The sequence below is a fragment of the Euprymna scolopes genome, chromosome 39 (genome assembly GCF_053919585.1).
Source record: "Euprymna scolopes isolate OS-2025 chromosome 39, ASM5391958v1, whole genome shotgun sequence".
Lineage (NCBI taxonomy): Eukaryota > Metazoa > Mollusca > Cephalopoda > Sepiida > Sepiolidae > Euprymna > Euprymna scolopes.
In genome coordinates, this window is record NC_136520.1 from 33,179,642 (window position 1) to 33,200,659 (window position 21,018).

The 21,018-nt window shown below is 32.5% G+C and overlaps 1 protein-coding gene across 1 annotated transcript in view; it reads left to right on the forward strand.

Moving 5' to 3' along the window:
• LOC145263727 (NADH-ubiquinone oxidoreductase 75 kDa subunit, mitochondrial-like) overlaps positions 1-15,908 on the forward strand; it is a 53,095-nt gene extending 37,187 nt beyond the window's left edge. Inside the window, exons 15-20 of the mRNA XM_080120700.1 lie at positions 639-701; positions 4,515-4,676; positions 9,260-9,413; positions 11,666-11,841; positions 13,016-13,150; positions 15,595-15,908. Of these exons, the coding sequence (XP_079976826.1) occupies positions 639-701; positions 4,515-4,676; positions 9,260-9,413; positions 11,666-11,841; positions 13,016-13,150; positions 15,595-15,738 (834 nt within the window). The 3' untranslated portion in view covers positions 15,739-15,908. The remainder of the gene's footprint in view (positions 1-638; positions 702-4,514; positions 4,677-9,259; positions 9,414-11,665; positions 11,842-13,015; positions 13,151-15,594) is intronic.
• The last annotated feature ends 5,110 nt before the right edge of the window (positions 15,909-21,018 follow it).

The following is a 21,018-nucleotide window of genomic DNA, read 5'->3' on the forward strand; positions in this document are numbered from 1 at the left end:
TTAATGTAAGTCAAGGGTGTCTCCCATGTTTGTTATATTGAATTGATCGCACATATTACATCCATATTAAAACGTATGATAAAACTTGATAATTCAAAAAATTCTAATTTTACTTGTAATTATTTTCTACTGGATCATTTTTTTATTTTATTTTTTTGTTTTTTTTTTGGGGGGGGGCGATTTTTGGAATTTATGCTGATTTTGAAATCTCATTTTACGATGTAATGTTTTCACCTGAAATGTGTTGGTTTAAAAGTAATGTATACAAGCACCAAGTTTTTTTTGTTTTACTCAATTTTTGCATTTACAAAACTGTTTTAGGTAGCACTTGCTATACTGTCAATGTTTCATTTATTTCTATTTTCATACGCATGCATACTTATGTATATAATATCCTTCATTTTCTTCCTTTACTAAAGCATAAGATTTATACTCCATTTAAATGTTGGTATGGTTCTTGGCTGTACTCAAAGATGGTATCGTCATCTTAAATACCTGGGACCACGCCACAATATCATTGTTTAAGGAAAAAATGCGTTGTTTGAAAATTAAAATTTTATCAAATTCTTCCATGAATGTATGATTTATAAATCCAAACAGCAAACACATTTTCAATGTCGTTTTTAAATTTCTTTTAGCATCTTGGAGACTCTCCTCTTGTCCTGCAAGAAATTGCAAATGGAACCCATCCTTTTGCAGAGGTAAGAAATGTTCAAAGATATTTAAACTACACACACACACACACACACACATGGATATAATTAAAACCAACATACATGGTGGAACAATAAATTTGTCGCCCTAAAGAAAACAACACTATAGCTTTATTTTAAAACTTTTATTGAAAAAATCAATTCAGGTAAACTTGATTATGGAGTAGAGCTGACATCTATTCAATGTAGCCGCCTTCAGCCTCAACCACCGTCTTGATACGGGTCCAGAACTGGGAACATGCCTTTTCCACAAGCACCGACGGGAGCTCAACAAGTACTCGGCGGATGATCAGCGATCAGACTGGCTTTGGTGTTGTGGGAAGTCATGTTGGTGATGTTCTCAACATATGACCAAACAAAGTAGTCCAGCAGGTTCAGGTTGGGGGGGGGGGGGCAATGAGAGAAGGGAACAAAGTCGTAGCACTCTTTTTGAAGCCAAGCCTGGGTCTCTTTGGACTTCAGTCCTACTAACATACCCAGGGTTTACCAGTGGCCACCTGATTACACCAGGGGATCACCACACTTCAGTACATCCAGGTACACTTTGATATTAACTTTCAAGTCAACTTCGAAGATGTGAGGTGGCATGATGTGGCCCCCACTTGAAACCACACCAAAAGTCATAACCGTGGCCGGAAACCTCGTTGAGCTCTGCCTTCAAGTGTTGAACCATCCAGATTTGCATTTTGAAGGTGCTGGCAATAGTCGTAACTTGGATCGGTAGAGAGCAGGAGTTGTACAGCGGCGCATCTCCAATCTCGCTCATTGAGCATTGTGTCCTCTTCAGACATGATAGAAAGTTCCTATCACTTTTGGGATTTGTACACAACTGGCCAACTATTTAGATTGTTTGCAACAAAAAAAGAAAAAGTAGTTTTCATCAAATGGAAATGGAATCATGTCTTTTCTATGGAAATAATTTTATTGTTCCATCTTGTAATGCTACTAAACCTTATGTTTAGAATATTAATTCAAATTCGGATCAAAATCCATTACATTATTTTGAGTCTAGAAAATATCTAAAATTTTAGGCTTAAGGTTTCTTAAGAAGAAATTGAAATTTAAGAATCTTTGCATAATTGGTTTTTAATGACTATGGATCAAATTCAATGCAAATCTTTTAGACTTGAATTTTCAAATGAGAGGTTGTGCACGTATTATGTCCTACAATAACGCTTTAAAATATTTTTTTTAATTGAAATTTTGTAATACTTATTATGCTGTTTAATCTTGCAAAAATCGTAGATATTTGAATTTTCAAAAAAATTTCACTTTTTTTACTGTTTGATTGAAACTAATTAAAAATAAATATGACCTACATTACACACCCGTATGTTTAGCAGCAGTGTTCCAAAATTCATAATGATTGGTTAATTTGTTTGGGAGTGATTTCTGTACATACAAAAATATAATCATATTAGTGTTGGGATGATTAATTAGGAATAAAAAAACAAAACTTTTGATTCTAAAACGATTTAATTATCAGACTGAGCCATTTTTCCATTTCCGTTTTTTTTTTTTTTTTTTTTTTTTTTTTTTTTTGTCTTGGCCCCAAAATCATTAGTCTAGATTTTTTTCTCTGACTGTGGTATGAAGCTATAGACATATATATATATCCCCGACAAACCCGCTTAGCAACAAAATCATTCACTGTTGATGTCCCTAAATGCCAGAAAGCTTTCTATTCTAATAGTTTCTTCCGTCGTACAGCTAGACTTTGGAATTCCCTTCCTGCTACCTGCTTCCCTGGCTGTACTGAGATGCAGAGCAGAAATTTAAATGTAACATAAACCAACATGTTGTTGATCTTTCCTAGGCATGGTCTCAAATGGTAACTCTTACGTCCAAGTGACAATATGCCTTGTTAGGGGTGAACAGGAGTTGAAAAAAAAAGGGAGGGAGAAATACCTTCAGCTCTTACTTCACCTAGACAGATCAGAGAGGCTTAATCCAATTAATCGGTTGGTCATGTCATGCGCTAGTATATATATATATAATTTCATTTTTAAAAACTCTAAACCTTTTTTATTTTCTTTATAAATTAATATGAGAATTCAAATGTATTGCTAACAAAGGTTACAAATGTCAAGAAGTAATATTTTTAAAGAACGTTTTCAAAGAGTAAACCACTACAAGTATCTATTAGGCTTTGGCTTCATTTAAAAATTCATAATTTATTATCTTTTAAGACAATCTTACCAATAATAAGTCTTTACTTCTATATTTTTATCATTATTATTATGGACTCACAAGGAGCTTTCACACAGGTTATCAAAGATCCCATTGAATACAGCCTGTGGTGTTCCCTGGGAGCTGAGTGACAACAAGTCTCCTCAGATTTTCCAGTACTCTCCACCTCTTTTGATACCATTTGCATTATCACAACAGCTGCTTTACCATTGATTTCTCATTGGCGGTGGCCATTGGTCTTTACCGGAATTTGAGTGGCAATAAGCCTCCCCAAGGTCCCAGTTCTCTTTGCACTTATACAGTGGAGGTGTGGTCAGTGCTCACTCCTCTGTCTTTTCTTCTTCCTTGACTAATTTGGTTTCACTCTATTTTTTTTTGGGGGGGGGGGCAGTGATGTGGTAATGGGAGGATGGGGGTGGGGTTAGAGAACTTATAAGTATGAAGCTTCAATGTTCTTGGTTCCATGTAGCGCTTCATGTTTTTGTCTCTGTAGCAGTTTGTCTGGCCTGCGCTTATGGTTCATGCGTGTTAGTCTCCACATTCCAGATTTTCCTTAATATTTCAGCTGTTTTCATTATTGTTGTTCGTTGTATTTTTCCAGTCATTCCTCTGATTCCAATTTCTCCCATTCTTTTTTCAAAGTTTTTCGGGATTGTTCCTAAATACCCTACTATTATAAGTATTATTTTGATTTTCTTCATCTTCCATATCCCTTTCAGCTCTCTGGCTAGCTCTGTGTATTGGCTCTGTTTCTCATTTTCTTTGATATTCACCCTGTGGTCAGCTGGAACAGCAAAGTCTACGATTTGACAGGATTTTTCTTTCTTGTTAATTATTACGACATCTGGTCTTCTTGCTTGGATGGGTTTGTCAGTTTGTATGTCCATGTCCCATAGGATTTTGTAATTCTTGTTTTCAAGTACTGTTGCTTATATTTGTACCACTTGTCTGTGTGTTCGAGATGTAGTTGTTTGCATAATTCTAAGTATACTGCCCTTCCCACTTGGTTGTGTCTGTTTTTGTATTCCTTTTGGGCCAGTTTGCTGCGTCGTTGTCGTCGTACTAGTAGTAATAATAATAATAATAATTATTATTATAATACAGAATTGTCTAATTGATTCCTGGTTTCCTTTGTCCCAGCTCATTTGACTCGTTGGTCTAGTGTTTTGTTTTTCTCCTAGCTTGGGGTTTTTATTTTTTAAGACCAAGGCCAGTAGGCATTTCCTGTCTCTGTGGTAATCATCTTTCCTTCTTGTTACCTTTTTGACATCAAGTGACTTCATGCCTTGTCTGGAGCGATTTCCATAAAAAATTTTTTTTAATTCACTATTTTTTTTTTTTTTGTTTAATAAAAGTAAAGTCACGATTATTTTGCCATTTAAATTTGTTTCCAACAAATTGAAAAAGAATCCCTCTTTCTTTATATTAGTCACCATTTATCAAGAGTAAAGGTCACCGATTATTTTACTCGCAACCAATATTTATGCCAAATAAATATGCTCATTTTTTTTAACAAGTAGATTACTAATGAGTAGATAAATCAATTGTTTTTGACTAATTTCCTAAATAATTTGTCACCATTTATTTATTTATTTATTTATTTATTTACAGGCTCTTAAATCTGCAAAGAAGCCAGTTGTAGTTATTGGCAGTGGATCACTTCAACGGGAAGATGCTGCAGCAATTCACGCTGCCGTCTCAACCATTGCTCAGAATGCTCGTGTCACATCAGAATGTGGCGATGACTGGAAAATTCTTAGTGTTTTGCACAGGGTGAGTTGTTGATTTCTCAACTTTGTCATGCATGCGACAATCAAGCTACCAAAATCATTACGGTAATATTAAAGTTTGCAAATACTTTTTGTTGATTGTTTTTGTATGCACTTTTGTGCGCCCCTTCTAGACTGAGGATTTGCTGTCCTATAATCAAATCTCTTATACCCATAAAAAGGACTTAACTCCATACAAAACTTATAAAAGCAGGGGATATTTATTCAACTTGATCTTCATTCCAAATCACTGACTAATGAGGAGAGACATAATCACTGTTTAATCATATGTTGTCAGCCTATTTCATTTACATGTCCAAATGGGCAACATGCTTCCCCAGGCTTCCTTCATCGCTACCACTCTCTCTCAAAGCCATGAGATGTAATATCCACTAGTTCAGCTAATTTCATTCCTGGGTTAGTAAATTCAACTCTGACATTTTTACTTCCTGTTATTTTCGAAACACATTAACCTGGTCGTAACTAAAATATACATTAGTTCTGGCTATATCTGGACTGGTGCACTGCTAGTCTCTCCCTTTTTAGACAAAACGAAAAAGGAATTTCTAACCTAATAGTCCCCACACTGTGTACTAAGCTCAAGCCCGTGTCCCATCACCACAATTTTACATCCCTTTTCTTGTATAGCAGATTGCGTATGAGCTTGTGAGAAAATATCAGCAGGGACTGTAGGATAGATGGTTTGCGAACGTATTAGCAGCAGCATTTGAGCACATATGCAAATTAGGAAGTGTGCGTGGGCTTGTGTTAAAAGAAAAAATAACTCCATGTGGTCGGAGACAGAAAGAAAAACTTGTGTCTGTTGAGATGGATGTGTGGCGATGAGAGACTTTGAAGCTGGTGTCGAGATGGCAGGGTTTTGTTAATCTCATAGCAGACAAAATGAACAGTTAGAAAAAAATATTAAAGGCCTTCGATAAGGTTTGGCATAAGGGCCTACTTCACAAGATTTCCAGCTACGGTATAACTGGAAATGTTTTCTCAATAATGAAATCATTTCTCTCGATAGCTTCATAAGAGTAGTGGTTGATGGGCAGAAATCTGAGGCCCACAGTATTAATGCTGGAGTCCCCCAGGGGTCCATCCTGGGCCCAACTCTCTTCCTGATCTACATTAATGATCTCCCAAAACACATACTAAATTCATTCATTGACATCTATCCTGATGACACGACCATCTATGGCAACATATCAAAGGCCGTAAATGACAAAGCTCTCTCTGATTCCCTTTCCTCTGATCTTGAGCGCGTCGTTCAGTGGGGGAAGAGATGGCTGGTTACTTTTAATGCATCTAAAACCAAGCTCCTAACTTTACATCATCAATGCTCTGTTCCTCATCTAGTATCAATTGAAATGGATGGCTCTCGTCTTTGGGGAGGCTTCATGTTTTGACAAGCTCCTTTACTCCTGAAATGGAACACATATATAAAGTCTGTAGCCCGGGCCGCTGGAAAAATGGTGGGATCCTTCTACCGCTCCAGAAGACATCTCACTACTGATGCAATTCTCTATCTGTATAAAAGCCAAGTACGTCCAAAGATGGAGTACTGCTGCCACATCTGGGCTGAAGCTTCAAAAAACAGCCTATCCTGCCTTGACAGAGTACAAAATTGGCTTAGTGGGGGATGCTCTCTTCTCTTCCCTGCAACCTCGCTCCCACAGAAGAGACGTTGCGAGCCTGTCTTTGTTTTATCGTTATTTCCATGGCAAGTGCTTGTCCGAGCTCCAATCTCTGCCCCCCCCCCTCGCCAATCTTTCATGATAAACACCCATCTAGCTAAAACCACTGTAAATAATTTCCCCCACTATTTATCTGTGCCTAAATCAAAACGTAGATTCCATAAACATAGCTTTTTTCTGAGAAGTGCACGCCTGTGGAATTCTCTTCCGTTTGCCTGTTTCCCACCTGACTACAACTTTGACGTCTTCAAGTCCAATATAAACAAATTCCTGATTAATCGCCCCCTTAAGTAAGACGCTTTATCAAATCTCCAACACCAACTATTACTACAATATTATCCCATTGATTATTGTACACAAAATAACCCTCATCCCCGAGTGGCTTATGGGCCTTGATAAGTGGTGATCCCCATGTAAAAAAAAAACAAAAAAAAACAGGCATTGTTTGGAAAGTAATGGTAATAAATACCTTTAAAAAAAAAAGCAGAGTTGAATTTATTTTTGTTTGATTGTTCCTTTTCAATGGTACCAGACAGTGTGGGTTCCGAGAGAGGTTTGAACTGTAGTTTGAGTGGAATGGCTATGTTACACTTGTTTTACAAGTACTTTCACAGAATGTGCTTTCATAAAACCAATCTCCATTTATACTTCCAAAAAGATTAAACTTTGAGACAAAACTGATGGAAGACAGAAGACATTTCTTCAACTTGATCTTTATTCCAAATCAGAAAGAGAGAGATATAGTCGCTGTTAAATAAAGTGTTGTTAGCCTATTTCCTTTACACATCTGAACATGTTGTATACTTCCCATGAGAATAGGTTATTCTCATTCTGTCAGCCATGATTATGTGGAAGTCCAAAGTAATTTTTAATTGTATTCTTGGTATCACTTGTACTGAGAATTGAATCTTTTAATCTCGAAAAATGTTACAATGAACTGATTATCAGTGAACATTTTATCTGTTATAGCAAAAGAAAGATTCTGTTCAATGGTTAATAAAATGATAAAGTTTATGGTGAATGATCGTATAACTTGAGGTTTGTGTTCATATGCATATATTTGCTTCAAAAAAATTTAATTGATTTAATGTGCATATAATTCTACATCATTTTTATATATTTTAAATTTTTTTCTCTTATATATATATATATATATATATATATATACTTGTATTTTTTTGTAGAAAAGGAATCCCATACAGTGCTCTATTATTAGGGAAAAAAAACCTTTCTCGAAATAAGAGCAATATATATTTTTTTTTTGTATAATATACAGGAATTTACATTTATATCGGTAGTCGGTACCGACGGTTTCAAGCCCGGTAGTTGAGGACTGCTCTTAATGTCCGCCTCAGGCTCTCTTCAGCCGACTCTCATAAGAGAGCCTGAGGATGACATTAAGAGCAGTCCTCAACTACCGGGCTTGAAACCGTTGGTACCGACTACCGATATAAATGTAAATTCCTGTATATATTATACAAAAAAAATAAATATATATATATATATATATATATGAAAATAAAAGCAGGAATGATTTTATAAAATATGTGTGTGTGTGTATATATATATATGTGTGTGTGTGTGTATATATATATATATATATATATATATATATATAAAAGCAGGGATGATTTTATAACATTATGGGAAAAAAAATACCCTGTGGCCTTTTTAGAAAATTTTCAACATTTCGTCCCCATTTTCAGGAGACTTCCTCAGGAGAATGATAAGGATGATTGAGGAAAAATAAAATATACTAAAGATGAGAGGAGAGAATCCTATGAAAAGTGAGGTATTTATATTCATAGTTTATCCTCTCATCTTTGGTATATTTTATTTTCTTCAATCATCCTTATCATTCTCCTGAGGAAGTCCCCTGAACATGGGGACGAAACATTGACAATTTTCTAAAAAGGCCACAGATTTTCTTTCCCTTTTTTCCATGTGTGTGTTGGGACAATTAATCAGAATCGGAAAAATTGTAACTCTTTGAGGGTATTGGGATCAGAAAAATTGTGCCCATTTTATGATGCCAAAAACGATTTTTATTGTTTTTATTTCTGTGTTTGTTTAAAATTTAATTTTGCATGGCTCATATTAATAGTGAGATGATAAATATTTATTGGTTTTAAACTACTAGTAAAACTAAAATTTATAGGTCCTCTCTACATGTCTATTCTTACGTTTGCAAAAATCTATGCACTAATTACATAGTTTTTTGTTTTTTTAACTGTAATATGACCCTTCACCCAAACAAAACAATTCTATATTTAAAAATTTTAAAGAATTGGAATCTGGAATTCAAAACAATCAGTAATTGTGTTCAAATCCAGCAAAAAATATTGGAATCATCCCATCATTTATATATTCCGTAATAAAGTTTTTAATTCTTATAAAGTCACAGAAACAAGAGTCGACAAATGTCTGATTTACGTCCGCCTACTTTGGCTAGGTAATATTAGTGACAAGTTTGCCAAACAAATAAATCAAATCATTGTGTTGTTTTTTCACTCTATGGAAATGATTTATTTTTTATTTTTTATTTTTTTACTAAAAAATAAATGCAGTGTAAAGCACGTTAAATTAGAAAAAAAAAATAATGGCACTGCTCTTCCCTTAACACTAGTTTGGAGCCTCAATAATCACTCCAAAATCAAAAATTAAACAAAATACTAGTGAAATCACATCCGATAAATGTTACCAATTGTGCAAAAATTTAATGTGGAGATTTTTTAAAATTACTTTTTTTTTTTTTTCATTGCATCTTTAGTGATTGGGTGATTCTCTTTAAAGAAAAAAGGGGGGGGGGTGAAAGGTGATAACATACGTATGAACATGAAATTGCCTAAGCGTATTATTATGTAGATTAACTTTTGTTGATTTACAGGTGGCAAACCAAGTTGCTGCTCTTGATCTCGGTTATAAAGCTGGCGTCTCTGACATCCGCGAAAATAAACCAAAAGTACTTTTCATGTTGGGAGCCGACGAAGGTGCCATCACCAAAGCCGATATTCCCTCGGATTGTTTTGTTATTTATCAAGGTTTGTACATTCCAATCTTTAATTGACCTTGTGTGGTTTTTATTGTTTTTTTTTTTTTGTTTGTTTTTTTGTTTTTTTTTCATTTCATGATTTTCTACTTAAAAGCCACTAAAGGATAAAGGTTAATGAGATGGATAGATTGTCAGTTGAATAATGAAGAATATTATGAGAGGATTGAACTTGATGGATTGTGGAATATGCAAAGAAATATTTTAGAATTTATTATTTTTAAGCTTGTTCATTTTTTATTTATTTTTTTTTTTTAAATAATGCAAGATCAGCAAAGAGAAATAATTCACATTTAATTTAAACAGATAAAGTTGTCTCTCTTACGACTAATTTTTAATTTTTTTTTGTATAAGTTTGAAAAATGTGCAAACAAACGAAAATTTAAACTGAAATAACTTTATAGTACAGCTAAGGTGTAACAATTGTTTGACAGTATATCAATCTTTCTGGTTATTTAATGCTAGGAACCATTTTATAAAGAAATGTTAATTTTTTTTTTTTTTCCCCCCAAACAAGGCACAGTGCCACTTTGACAAGGGGTTACTATTTGGGATCATATCTGCAGGAACGCTATGTAGGGAGTTGAGCAGCAATTAAAATTGAACTTGCATGGCAATACATTCAGGGAAGTAGGAGATGAAGAGAGAATTCCAAAGTGTAGCAGTTTAGGGGAAGAAACTATCAGAGTAGAAGGCTTTCTGGCCTCTACGGATTTCTACAATGAATGGATGAGATTTTGCTATTTGTTGGGTTAGTTGGGGGTATTTACATTGAAGGGACACAAGTGCTAGGAGTTCATCAGAGCATATTCCATTAATTGTTAAAAGAATAAGAATAGTAATTGTGATTTGTCCATAAATGAGCAGAATGAAAAAATTCATATTTTTCTAAGTTTTATTAATGAACTTTATTGAATTACAATACAAAAATCTGAACATGAAAAGTAATATGGTTAAGCTTAAACATGGAAAAGTAAAGGACTAGTTGTTAAAACTGGAAAAGAAAAGGACAAGATATTATAGTAAAAAATATAATAAATTTATAACTTAAAATATTGCAGCATTAAGAATTGATTATATAATGTTATAAATTGAATTAAAAAAAAAAATTCTTAATGCTGCAATATTTTAAGTTATAAATATATTTTTTACTTGAATATCTTGTCCTTTACTTTTCCATGTTTAAGCTTAACCATATTATTTTTCATGTTTGCATTTTTCTATAATCCCATGACTTATTCCAGGCTTCCAATAAATTCACTTGTTCTTTGTTTAATTTCAGTCTTATTTTTTTGCCCCATAAAAACATGTTATAACAATGTACGGCACTCGTCCGCTTTCAATAAAATCCCCCAAATTATCTCTCTTTCATGCTTTCATTCTCTCTGTTTCACTTGTTACTTCTCTTTCTGCGACAGCAGTGAATTCGTAGCAACAGTAGTCACTGAAGCAATGTGGTTGCTATGGACACCAGTCATAAAAAGCGTTGCTCACCTCCTTACATATTTTTATGATTTTGGACACCAGAAAAGTTTTGTTTTTACTGAACGAAAATTGAAAATGTTTTTTCGCAATATAGCTGAGAAGGTGATCTATAAACTGTAAAAATTGTTTGAAATTTGGTCAAAAAATAAGTGAGCGGTGAAGCTTTAAAGCAGTTCTAAATGACTAAAACTACCACTTAACCATATATTCAAGTACTACCGTCTGTGAATGATAAAAAAAAAAAAAAAAAGATTAAAATTTTATTTTATTTATTTATTTATTTATTCCAACTAGAAAAGTGGATTCTCACTTAAATCATTAAAACCTCTAATATGGATATGAGCTCTTTTTTTTTTTCTTTTCTCTCGCATTATTTTTTTAGGAAAATGCTAGATTTTATTTCTCTTTATTCTTTTCTCTTGCTTCATCTATCAATCTCTTTTCCTCTTCTTGTCATGTTATGTCTTGCCTACTTCACCTCGTTTTCACCTCTTTCTCTCTTAAAGTATTAATTTTGCCTTTAAAAGATTTGTTTCATGGTTAGAAGAGGTAGAGGACATTTGTTTCATCAAAGAATGTTCCTAAAAAAAGGATGATATGCCATAAAACAAAATAACCAGTATATATATTCCTGTTGTAAGGTATTTATTTTATCACTTTATCATGGAATATTATAAAAAAGAACGTTGCTTTTTTTTTTTTTTTCCTCGTTTGATTGTAAATATATTTTTCACAGAAACTAATTTTGTTCCTATTCAGGTCACCATGGTGATGCAGGAGCACAAATGGCTGATGTTATCTTCCCTGGTGCTGCCTACACTGAGAAAGACGCAACTTATGTAAATACGGAAGGCAGAGCCCAACAAACAAGACTTGCTGTCACACCCCCAGGGATGGCACGACAAGACTGGAAAATTATCAGAGCGTTATCAGAAGTAATTTATATTTTTTAACCTTTTTTTCCCATTGTCAATTTAATACATTTGCTACCTTGTTTTTTTTTTGTTTTTTTTTATATATATATATTAACACTAATTAATGAAAATGGTTTATTGTCCTATTTGCAATAAGATTTCTTTTGTATTTAACATTAAAATGATTGACACTTGTGTGTAGGTACAACATTTTTGGTTTTCAATTGAGACAATTGAAGGGTGCATAGCAGGGGCAAACAAATGCAATTTTGCAATTTCAGGACTGGATTGAAAAGATTTTTTTTTTTTCATAACAAAGCCAGAATTCTGAAATTTTTGAGTGCATGTTTTTTGAGAAAGTTTTTATTTAAATATTTAAATAAATGTAAGAAACTTATAAAAAGTTTTTTTTTTTTTTTTTTTTTTTTTTTTTAATCAAAATAGTTTTTTTAATAAAAACATTGAAATCTGGATTTTGATAAAATTATTTTTTTTTCTTTCAAATTTTTGGATTTTCGTAATAAAGTCCAAACTTTTTTTGTTTGTAATGAACGAATGAAAGTTTTCAAAATAAAACTTTTAGTAATCAATCGTGAGTTTTTATTTACAGGGGAAACATGCATTAAAAAATTTCAGAATTCTGTCTTTGTTATGAAAAAAAAAATCTTTTCGATATGGTCTTGAAATTGCATTTGTCTGTCCTTGCTATGCACTCTCCAAATGTCTTAAGTGAAAATCAAAAAAGTTGTTGCTATGCACAAGTGCAAAATGTATTAATGAGAAAAAGGATAAATTATTAAAATCTCCCTTAAAATATCCTGTTCCTTAATTTTCAGGGGAGGTAATTTAAATGAAAACTTATTGAATGTTACAATAGATTTAGATTAAATACATGTAATGTAAATTATACCTTTAAAAGCAGGATGCTTCTATAATATTAGTCAGAATTTAAAATCGCATTTCAAGTAAAAACACTTTGATGTATCACTTATGCTGAAATAAGTATCCTCACCAAAAATTAGAAGAAAAAAATGAGCATAAGATCACCTAGAACTTTATATTAAAAATAAACATCAGCATTTTTCTTGATCCACCATTGATAAGAGTGGAAGTACCGGAATTTAGTAAATCTCTATAAAGAATTTCATTTTGAAGATTCAAATTTAAAATTTCAATTGTATGCTTTTTATTGCAGATCTGTGGAATTGGACTTCCTTATGATAAAATTAGTGAACTTCGACAACGCCTTTATGACGTTTCGCCAAATTTGGTTTATTATGGAGAGGCTGAAAGTGCCAATTTTTTTAAAGAAGCTCAAGAACTTTCAAGTGTAAGTAAAAGCAGCTTTCTTTTTGTGACTCTGCGAATCTCTTACAATATGGTTGCTGACATAATGTAGAGTGCGCATGCATGCACAAACATTCTGCTAGAAAGCATGCACTCTTTATACAGTTAAAGGATCTAATATACTATAGGCACTCCCAATATAAGTAAATTTTAAAAAATGTTCACTTTTGCTTTTGAACTCTGTTTTAGATTTTTATTAGTTTATTTGGAAATAAAATGTCACAAAATGCGTGTGCATGCACATATATATATTACTAGCAGGGAGACCCAATGTTGCCTGGGTTGAATGATGATCAATGAACATTTCACACTTCCATATTTTTATTATCATTGAAATCTGTAAAATCGCCTTTTTTCAAGCAAATTGATTGATTGCCTGCTCTAGTTGGGGACTCAATGCGGTACATCAGGAGGAAGCTTTATGAGCCTCCTCAGTGACTTAGTCCACAATACATTGTAGTAAACCTTGCACTGTAGAGAACATACTGTTCATTTCATAAACTTATTTTATATAAAATGTCTTGAATTAAAGTTTAAAATACAAAAGTCAAGTATCATGCTTCAATTGTGCTCTAAACAAACATTTCTAATGCGCCCTTGTCCTATCAAATAACCTACTGTTAATTTTATATGTCAGCCCTTTCAGCTTGTGTGGTAATAAAACTTCTCAAATGTGCTTGTGATGTTAGGCAGTGTTTGGTCAAAATTGCTTATTCCTTCTTTCATTGAATTATTTCCATTATCCATACTTATCGAAGACATTCTGGTACAAAATCTATCTAAGAACACTCCCAGACATATAAGATACATTTGTGTGAAATTTCATAAAAATCAGCCTAGCTGTTTTCGAGTTCATAGGGAATGAACTCTGACACACAAAGTTCTTTTTATGTAATAGTAGATATATAAATACAAAGGTACTTAAATAATACAAAATAAAAATTTACAAAAAATTTTTCTAAAACAAGGAATATATTCAGTGTTTTTTAACAATAAATTTGTAAATTTTTTATTTTATATCATTTAAATACGTTTTATATGTTGATGCTGTATCTATCACAAATATTAATTATTTTTTAGGATAAGATTGAATCTGTAAATATTCATGTTTAAGAGATATAATGTTTAGGTCATGTTTGAAGAGGAGATTACAATGCAAAAAGGTTTTAATACTGAAGTTAAATCGTCTATTGGGTTCATGACTGGGCAGATCTCTTCTTTCAAACGGTTATAAAAGAGTGATTGTGGTGACTGAATCAATCAGATTGTAAAATTTTTGGGTTGAACGATATAAAAGTGAAAGATTTCTTTTTAAATTAAGAAATAAACATTGTCTGAGGCAGTTTAGTAGAAAATCAAAGATGGCTTTTAGACTTAGATAGGATTCAGATAAATATCGTAGGAGTATAGAGTTCTCATTCAGAATTTGCCTTTTATTAAAAAACAAAAATAAAGAAAAATTTGTATAATGTCCATACTCCTGCTGAAATGAAAATATCATATTCCAAAAATCACATTAATTGATCATGTAGTTTTATTTTTAAAAAGAAAATCATTTTTAAGCAATTAATGAGAATTTGTAGGCATTACAACATTTAGTAGGTATGAATTATTATAATATTAAATTCTATAATACAATTATATTATTATAATTAATTATTATTATACAACATTCTAGTAAGTATGAATTATTGAGTTATCTTTTTTTTTTCTTTTTTTTTTTTTTTTTTTTGAAAATGGCAGGCGAGTAAGTCACTTCTTGGATACTCATAAAATTTGATTTTTCTTTTATAAAAATAAACCTGATCAATTCATGTGATTTTTAGAATATGATATTTTCATTTCATTTTCATCATACAGATTAGTGTTTATTTTCATTTTTTAATATAGGGAGAATTCTGAACACAATCTGAGTATAATATCCAAATTATTATTTTCATTTTTTTTTATCTTGTCTCAATCTGAGATTAGACATTTCGTGAATTACTTCCAAACTTGTTACTATTTCACTTGTGTCCTTCATCAGGATTAAGTCATCATCAACTGATCCATTTCGTGTGGCTTTATTCCAATCAGCATCAATATGAGACACTATGGAGCATTTTAGATGACTGACTACAGGTGTGGTGACCGTACGAGTCGAGACATTGAGCGATATACTTTCTCATGGATGTTTGCAGAGTGAGATGGACAATTTTCCCATCTGATCCACTACAATCGGTATTGTGTTGTTTTAACGTTTCATGGTCGACTATGTGAGTCGTATGATGCCACTCTAGCACACAAAGGGATCCTTGTGTTTTTAGAATTGTCAACCACTTTTTTATCTAAAAAAAAAAAAAAAGAATCTCATTCTGGAATGCTTATTGTATCATTCTTTTTGCTATAAAAAATATATATTTTAACTTGTCTTATTTTTTATTCCAGTTGGTCCAATCTGAGCTGTTAAATGAACCCTTCAAGTCGGCCCAAACTCAACTGAGTGAGTTCTACATGACAAACTCTGTAACTCGTGCATCTCAAACGATGGCTAAATGTGTAAAAGCTACTTCCGAATCCACCGATAATTGATGGTAATTGACTTTTTAACGCAATAAAACTTGATTGGCTTTCAACATTTTGTTTTAGCCAATCATAAAATTAGTTTCTACCTAGATGAACTTTGTTTATCACTTTCTGAGTTTTTACTTAAAGAAATTTTTTTTTTTTACATTAAAAAAGGATTAAACAGAATTCTTACAGTTGCTTTCTTTGGATTTTATTCTACCTGATAATTTATCTGTTGTCGTTGGGTTCCAGGGATGTGAGTTCTCTGCTTTTTAACAAAATTTTGCAGTATTTTTTTTATTCCAAAAAATAAGTAGATTTCCTCTTAAAGCACTGCTTTGGTCAAAATCTCTCGTTTTTATAATAAAAATCTGATTTCTGCTAAATTGCTAGGGTCTTATTTCCTTATTTTTTGCCATTGGTTAGATTTTATTACCCTTTTCTCTCTCAAATCAGTTTTGTGCAATATATATATATATATATATATATATATATATAAAAATATAACACGGAAATTACATAATTGTCGATGCAATAATTTATTTCAACCTTATGGTATTTTCAAGCATCTAAACTAGACAATTACATTTTTGATACTGTAATTGTCTAGCTTAGATGCTTGAAAATACCATAAGGTTGAAATAAATTATTGCATCGACAATTATGTAATTTCCGTGTTATATTTTTATGTTATTGCTCTGTTTACCACATTGAGCTCTCATACCCGGATTTCCTCCTGGAACTATTCCATTATAACACTATATATATATATATATATATATATTAGTCTTAGAAATTTTTTTTACCTTTTTAAAACTATATAAAAAAAATTATTTGATTTTCATACTTTTTTAACATTTGTTAGAAAACTATTTAGTCAGTAAGTCATTTAATCACCTGCAATCAATGCATCACTTCGCTCTCTCGAATTTACTATAGTTTTAATATTAATTTAAGGGATCATCAATTGTTTACCATGAAACACTGTTTCAGAGATTTAAAAACAAAACAGTATATTAAATCATGCAGTGTTGATCAAACACCACCTCACTTAATCACAAGAACAAAAAAATGTTGCGGATATTATATGTAGTTTCCTACTCTTGATTAATTTGGCTAGCCTATTCATATTATATATATGTGTATATATATATATATATATATATATATATATATATATATATATATATATATTATTATTATTTTTAAAATATAATTATCCACTGACATGTGTTTCGTCATCTACGACTTATCAGAGTGGCTGAATCTAGCGAGATTCAAAATTGGCACCCACTAGATTCAGCCACTCTGAGTCATAGATGCCGAAACACATATCAGTGGATAATTATATTTTAAAAATAATATATATATATCGCTCCCCATGTTGGGGTACCAAATTGGTTAAAGAGAAAATTATTACCAACTTGCATTTAGGTAAAAATGCACTTTTGTAAATAATTGAATTCATTCAAGACGTAATGGTTGATTAGTCATATAATCTAAAGAGTCCAATTAAAATTGTTTATAAAATGTATATCTGTTGAAAATTTATAATTTGTTAAATATATTGATGTGTTAAAGATATGAACTTGTTGGAATTGCTGTTTACTTTTTGTTCAACTTTTATAAAATGAGTCGGTGTTAAATGACCCAAAATGGGTTGATATGTCGGAAAACAACTAACCAACCTTTCTCTCTTTTTTTCTTCTTCCTCTCTTTATCTTTTCTTGCATTATCTTTCTTTTTCTTCTGAAAATTAAAAATATTAAATCAGTGATGATGGGCATCGGGGAGTTAAGTAACTAACTTTTGTTTCATTAAAGAATGACATCCTGTCTCTTTCCCCCTCAAATGGCATTAATTTTTCTCTTAATCTTCACTTTGTTGAAACATATTGAAGTCGTTTAGGAAAAAAGTTGTTTATGCTTCTTCCTCTTTCTCTCACTATACACACACACATACTCAAAAGAGAGGCCCATGGTTGGGAAATTCATCTTGCATTCAGATTTTTTGACCACTGAAAACTCACATCCCTGGGATTCACAGAAGATGCTGTGGGCCTACGAACAAGAAAAATATCTGTGTGTGTTGTATTTCTGCTGTTTTTAAAAGAATGAAAAACACTCATGTATAAAAATACAATTGTACATCTTTAATGTCGATGAACGAGTGAGGGTAATTGAGAAAGAGCATACAAGCAAATTGACGGAATGGTTTTTCTCAGATCAACATGTCTTCTGGGATGCCACCTTCGCTGTCAATGTAGTCATGCTCCTAGGATGTTTACTCAGCAACAGTGTATTCCTACCTGCCGCTAACCTTTGTGGATAAGGATTATCATTGCAGGTGTTTTTTTAGTCGATTATTTTATTACTGAAGAATTATGCTTCTCTGTCAATCATCCATGTTTTGTTTCTTCCAGCCAGGTGCATGTTTGAGTCAAGTAGATTTTATTCCTTGTAGGTGACATGTTGGTGCTTCTTTTGTTATTAGAGCGAAAATCGAAATATTGAAGTTTTAGTAAAACCAATGGTATCTACTTGTCATATTGCAGTAATAAAATATCCCAAAATTATAAAAAACGATAAGGTAGAAAAAATAATTAATGAAAACAGTTTTTGAAGACAATTAGCGAAAAATTGAGTTTTGCTAACTTGGCCTAAGATTTTCAAAATTTTGCAAAAAATAATTACCTGTTTTGAACTCTCTTGTTTGTTTATTTAAATTTTTTTTTTTTTTTTTTTTTTTTTTTTTTTTTTAGCAAAACTCAATTTTTGTTAAATTTGATATTCAACAAATGTACAAAAAAAAAATGTTTCTCTTATTGGAGAGAAGAGAAAAGTTGAAGAAAAATTAACATCCAGTTAAAGAACTTTTGATGTTGGTTCAACTTATTGGAGCACAGTTGTGTATAAAAATGTTGTATTTTTGCTGTACTTAAGAGAATGGTGTATAAAAATACAATGATGTATCTTTATTAACAAAGTGCTTTTCTCAAACTCAATCGTCAGTCGACTCTTGAATTTTGGGTTAGTTTATATAATAAATTAGGAAACACCTACACATTGACCGATACACACCCATTCTATGATTTTGCATTTACTGTCAACGTAGTCAACATTCTTGGGCCGTTTATTTGATAATGGAGTATTCCCGTCTGCGGCTAACCTTTGTGGATGCTAACATTTGCAGGTCGTTTTGAATCGACCAATTTATTTCTGAAGAGTTGTTTTTCTGTGAATTAGCTAGATTTTTTCTTCTGGCCAGGTGCATGTCTGTATCAAGTATGGTTTATCCTGCAAAATGATTTTTCCTTTGCAGCTGATCTGATGTTCAACATGTGGAAGGTGTATATCTGGCCTATAACTCCTCTATTGTTCAGAAGCATGGACACTTTTTGAAAAGTTGGAAACTTGTTTGACTGATACATATTAGCTGCCTTGTCATGAGAGCCAAAAATCTTTCATGGAAGACCTATCCAACCAAACAACAAATCTATGATGAACTTCCATTTACATCATCTATTATCAAAGCAAGACTTGTTCAGTTTACAGGCCATTGTTCTAGAGCAGTAAATAATTCCTTTTCTATTTCTGTGGAACCTTACAACCCACTCCAGAAGTAGAATGTTCACATACCCAGATGTCATTATAAGGGATGCCAATGTTGAGAGGTTGACCTAGAAGCTGTTAAGTGGGATCAGGATATCTAGCGTGAGCATGTAAATTCCATCTCGACTCCGGTCGAAAGATGATCATGGTGATGATATTCATTTTATTGTTTTGTTAAGTATTTTATACTTAGGAATTATCACGTATCAAGACCTGAAGGCCATTCGAGGATAAGTGTTAATGAATGTACGGTGGTGGTGTAGTAATCATTAATAGTGTAAATTGGGAAGAATTTGATTATTTGTAGAGATGGTTCAACAAGAACTTGTTTACATTGGATTTGAAGGCTACCATGTTGTATTCAATCAGGAAGCAGGCCAGTTGAACAGTGTTCCACAGGTGGACAGTTCTGGGAAAGTAGATTTGTTCATGGATTTAGCGTTTAGATTTAAGCAGAGAGTGGGAGGAAATTGTATATAGTGGTTGTAGCTAGTCGAGTGTTTTTTTGTGAAAGTTTAGCAAGGGTGACCATAGATTGGAGTTCAGTCAAGCACTTGCTATGAAAATAATGATAGAGCAGAGAAAGGCTCGCAACCTCTCTTCTGTGGAAAAGAGGTTGCAGGGAAGAGAAATGGGCATCCTCTACTAGGTTTTGAAGTTGGTTTTGAAGCATATCAAGGTGGGATAGAGCGTGCTGAGCAGCTCCTGTCTAGATATGGCAACAGTACCCTATTTTAGGGTGTACCTAGCTTTTATACAGGTAGGATTGTATCGATAGTGGAACGGTAGAGTGATTTGTTTTTTCCAGCAATCTTTGCAACAACTATTGGTTTAGCTATTGCATAAAAACCTGACTTGTAGTTTAATATGGAATTTTAATTCATGTTTTATTAATAATTTTAATTCATATTTTATAATAATTTTAATTCATATTTTATAATAATTTTAATTCATATTTTATTAATCATTTTAATTCTTGTTTTATTAATCATTTTAATTCATGTTTTATTAATCATTTAAAAAAACAAAAAATTAGTTAAAAGTTGTCTAGTTACTCCTTGTTCATAATCCGGATGACACATAACTCCCGAGATGCTGCCATTTCGTGTATGTCTCAGTGTTCTCTTGGAATCCTCCATTACATGTTTCTGAGACCTCATTTTTTAAATGACCTGCATGTTCGCCAGACGAACTTCCATTTGCATCATCTTTTGTCAAAGCAAGAATGTTCAATTTGCAGGCCATTGTTCTAGAGCAGTAAATGCAATTATTCCTTCCTTATTACCCACTCTAGTAGAACGCAATGCTTACATACCCAAATGTCATTGCAAGGTGAGACTGGGATATCTGGCATGAGCGTGTGAACTCCATCATCTCGACTGCAGTCGAAAAATGATGAGGGAAGGTACTGTTCAGCCAATTTTTCTGTAGATGGTCTGCAGAAATTGCAAGTTGTGAACTCCTTTTTGCTGTCTTGATGTTATGATCTGTCGGTGGGTTGGGGGGTGTTATTTCAATCTTGCATGTATGAACTGTATGAGGCAAGCTTTATGAGCGTTTTCCCAGCTTAACATGTCTTTCATTTTCATTTGTCATTCAAGCTTGAGTTTACAAAAGCTATGTTCAGCTAGGTTCAATCTTTTTGAGAATACAGAGGAATGACTTGGCCAAAGTTCGGTGGATTTGTGGTGAG